The 2379-nt window shown below is 38.8% G+C and overlaps 1 protein-coding gene across 1 annotated transcript in view; it reads right to left on the minus strand.

Annotated features, from left to right (window-relative positions):
* Nucleotides 1–723: 723 nt before the first annotated feature.
* The window catches only part of KRT20 (keratin 20), a 5555-nt gene continuing 3899 nt past the window's right edge, over nt 724–2379 (minus strand). The window contains exons 7-8 of the mRNA XM_009329610.1: nt 1471–1511; nt 724–821 (exon numbers count right to left, since the gene is read on the minus strand). Of these exons, the coding sequence (XP_009327885.1) occupies nt 724–821; nt 1471–1511 (139 nt within the window). The remainder of the gene's footprint in view (nt 822–1470; nt 1512–2379) is intronic.

Here is a 2379-nt window from a genome sequence, read left to right on the forward strand (position 1 = left end):
AGGAGTCCATTACTATCCAGAGCTTGTCGAGCACATGAGCAAATTTTGTCCCATGTCTTCATCTAATGACTTTTACCAGCTTAGTGCTTTGAAACTTCAACAGTAAACATTGCTTCAGTATTTTTCTAAATTTAATTTAGATTATTTTAAAAGCTATAGTACATTCATGCTATAAGTCGTTTGACTTTCTAATTTTTACTGAGCAAGTTTTTTAATGTAATTTTAAGACTATGATATAAGAAAAACTAATACTTCAGTTTTTATCTGTCTTGGAAACAATTATACATTTATAACAGGCTGATTTGTGGTTTTTTTCATCAAGGTATTTAGTCACTATGTAAGTAAACCCAAAATCTTGTACTTTCTAACTTACTGATTTTTATTAACACTCAAAAGAAAAGAAAAGAAAAGAAAAGAAAAGAAAAGAAAAGAAAAGAAAAGAAAAGAAAAGAAAAGAAAAGAAAAGAAAAAAGAAAAGAAAAGAAAAAAGAAAGGGAAAGCGAAAGGGAAAGCAAAGGGAAGGGAGGGGAAGGGGAAGGGAAAGGGGAAGGGAAAGGGAAAGGGAAAGGGAAGGGAAAGGGAAGGGAAGGGAAGGATTGTTTGAGATTTGATAGTTTGGCATTTTTCCACCCTTCTGGGTTTTAGGGAGAATTAGATTGGATTCTTTAGTTTTGGCATCAGCTCCAAGAAGCCCAGAGGCCGTCTCCTCTCTGCTGGTGCCATTTACAGCTTCTCTTCTGTCTCTCTGATCTGAGAGGAGACAACCTTGCCATCAACCACCTCTTCAACAATTGTCTTGATCTTCTTAACTTTACTTGATTCTGGTAATGAAATTGAACAGAGAATTAAATAAGTGCAATGTATATTGACAGAATAATATTACTGTAGTACTAGCAGCAATTCCCCCAATGAGAAAATAGATAAAGGCATCTTTTCAATGCACAGTTACTGTGAAGTAGACTTTTGGGGTATACAGGATATGTTTTCTCTTCCTTTGAACATCTGTTTGTTACCCATAATATATAGTGGACATTGTGTTGAATAACTCTCTATCCCTCCTGACAGTTTTGCTTCAGCTTAGCACAAACTTGTAGACCTAAAACCTAGGAACAGTCTTACACCGAAATGGATATTTTTGCTATTAAACTAGACACTTTATTTAGGAGCCTAGTCTCCCTGTGTAGTCAGCGGAGAGAAGCAGATGCTTCTGAAGTCCTCCAGAGGGTAATGCAATAATTCTCTGTTGTTCTCTTGGCTCTTTGAGGAATCTGTGGTTTTACTTTGGGCACCTGAATTATATACATAAAAACAGGCTATAGGTTATCTATTCATACAGTTGATTGCTTTCTTGATGTAAGATCCACTGGTTGATTATTTACTCTGAAAATGTGTTGTTTTATGTCAGGCTACTTAGTTTCATAACATTTCAACAGGCAGCCATCAAAAAATAAGGAAGTTGGTGTGACATACCTTTTTCAAGCTCTGCTGTAGATGCATGCACTTGGACATGTCTGTTCAAATTACAAATTAAAAAATATAAATATATGGCGCCTAACATATTGACGAAACATCCTTGTACATTTCCTGTACGTTTAATCAAGACAGGTAATGTCCTTTCATCAAGACATTTAACCAGCTGTTTAAATGAGTTTTCTCTGTTAAAGTAAAACTTGCTAAGCATAAGCTATAGGTGAAATTAATCTGCAGACTCATTTCTGCAATGCTATGACTTCAGCTCATGCAGATATACCCAATCTAGTTCCTGAGCTAGGACAGCTGAACAGGCAGAATCTTGGGGGGAAATACCGCTCTTTGCTTGCCCCGCTTTCATAGATGTCTGCTCTTTTCACTACAGAATATGGGATACCGGACTGTCTGAACATTTGGTGTCAGCTCACTTGCACCTCTTCAAATTTTTAAGTAGCTAGGCTACTAGTGACACAGGTAGAGCACAGCATAATCCAGTGCAGGCTGCAAAACTTGCCATGGACTGCAAGAGAAGGTCAATATGCTCCTGCTGAGTGCCTGCTCTAGTGTGACTAGGTGCTGCAGTGTCTAAACCAGGTTAAAAAAAATCTACCCCAGGTTAGCCTAGGCCTGTGGAAGCTACAGTCATTACAGATATGGACAAGTTGATCCAAAATTGAATTACTGATGCTTATGGAGTGTGAACATCTATGCAGCTACTCAGCTCACAAAGAGTGACAGTATATACCTATGCAGAGGCTGAGAGAGACAAACTCAACCAATTTCCACAGCAGCTTCTGAAACCGAGCACGAACTGCAGCCTGCTCTGAATCTACAATTGAGAACTGGGCAACAGACTTCCCCCCCCCCCCCCCCCCCGCGTGCGCGAGGGAGATCACTTACCATCTCCTC

This window comes from Pygoscelis adeliae, unplaced genomic scaffold (genome assembly GCF_000699105.1).
Source record: "Pygoscelis adeliae isolate BGI_AS28 unplaced genomic scaffold, ASM69910v1 Scaffold388, whole genome shotgun sequence".
Classification (NCBI taxonomy): Eukaryota; Metazoa; Chordata; class Aves; order Sphenisciformes; family Spheniscidae; genus Pygoscelis; species Pygoscelis adeliae.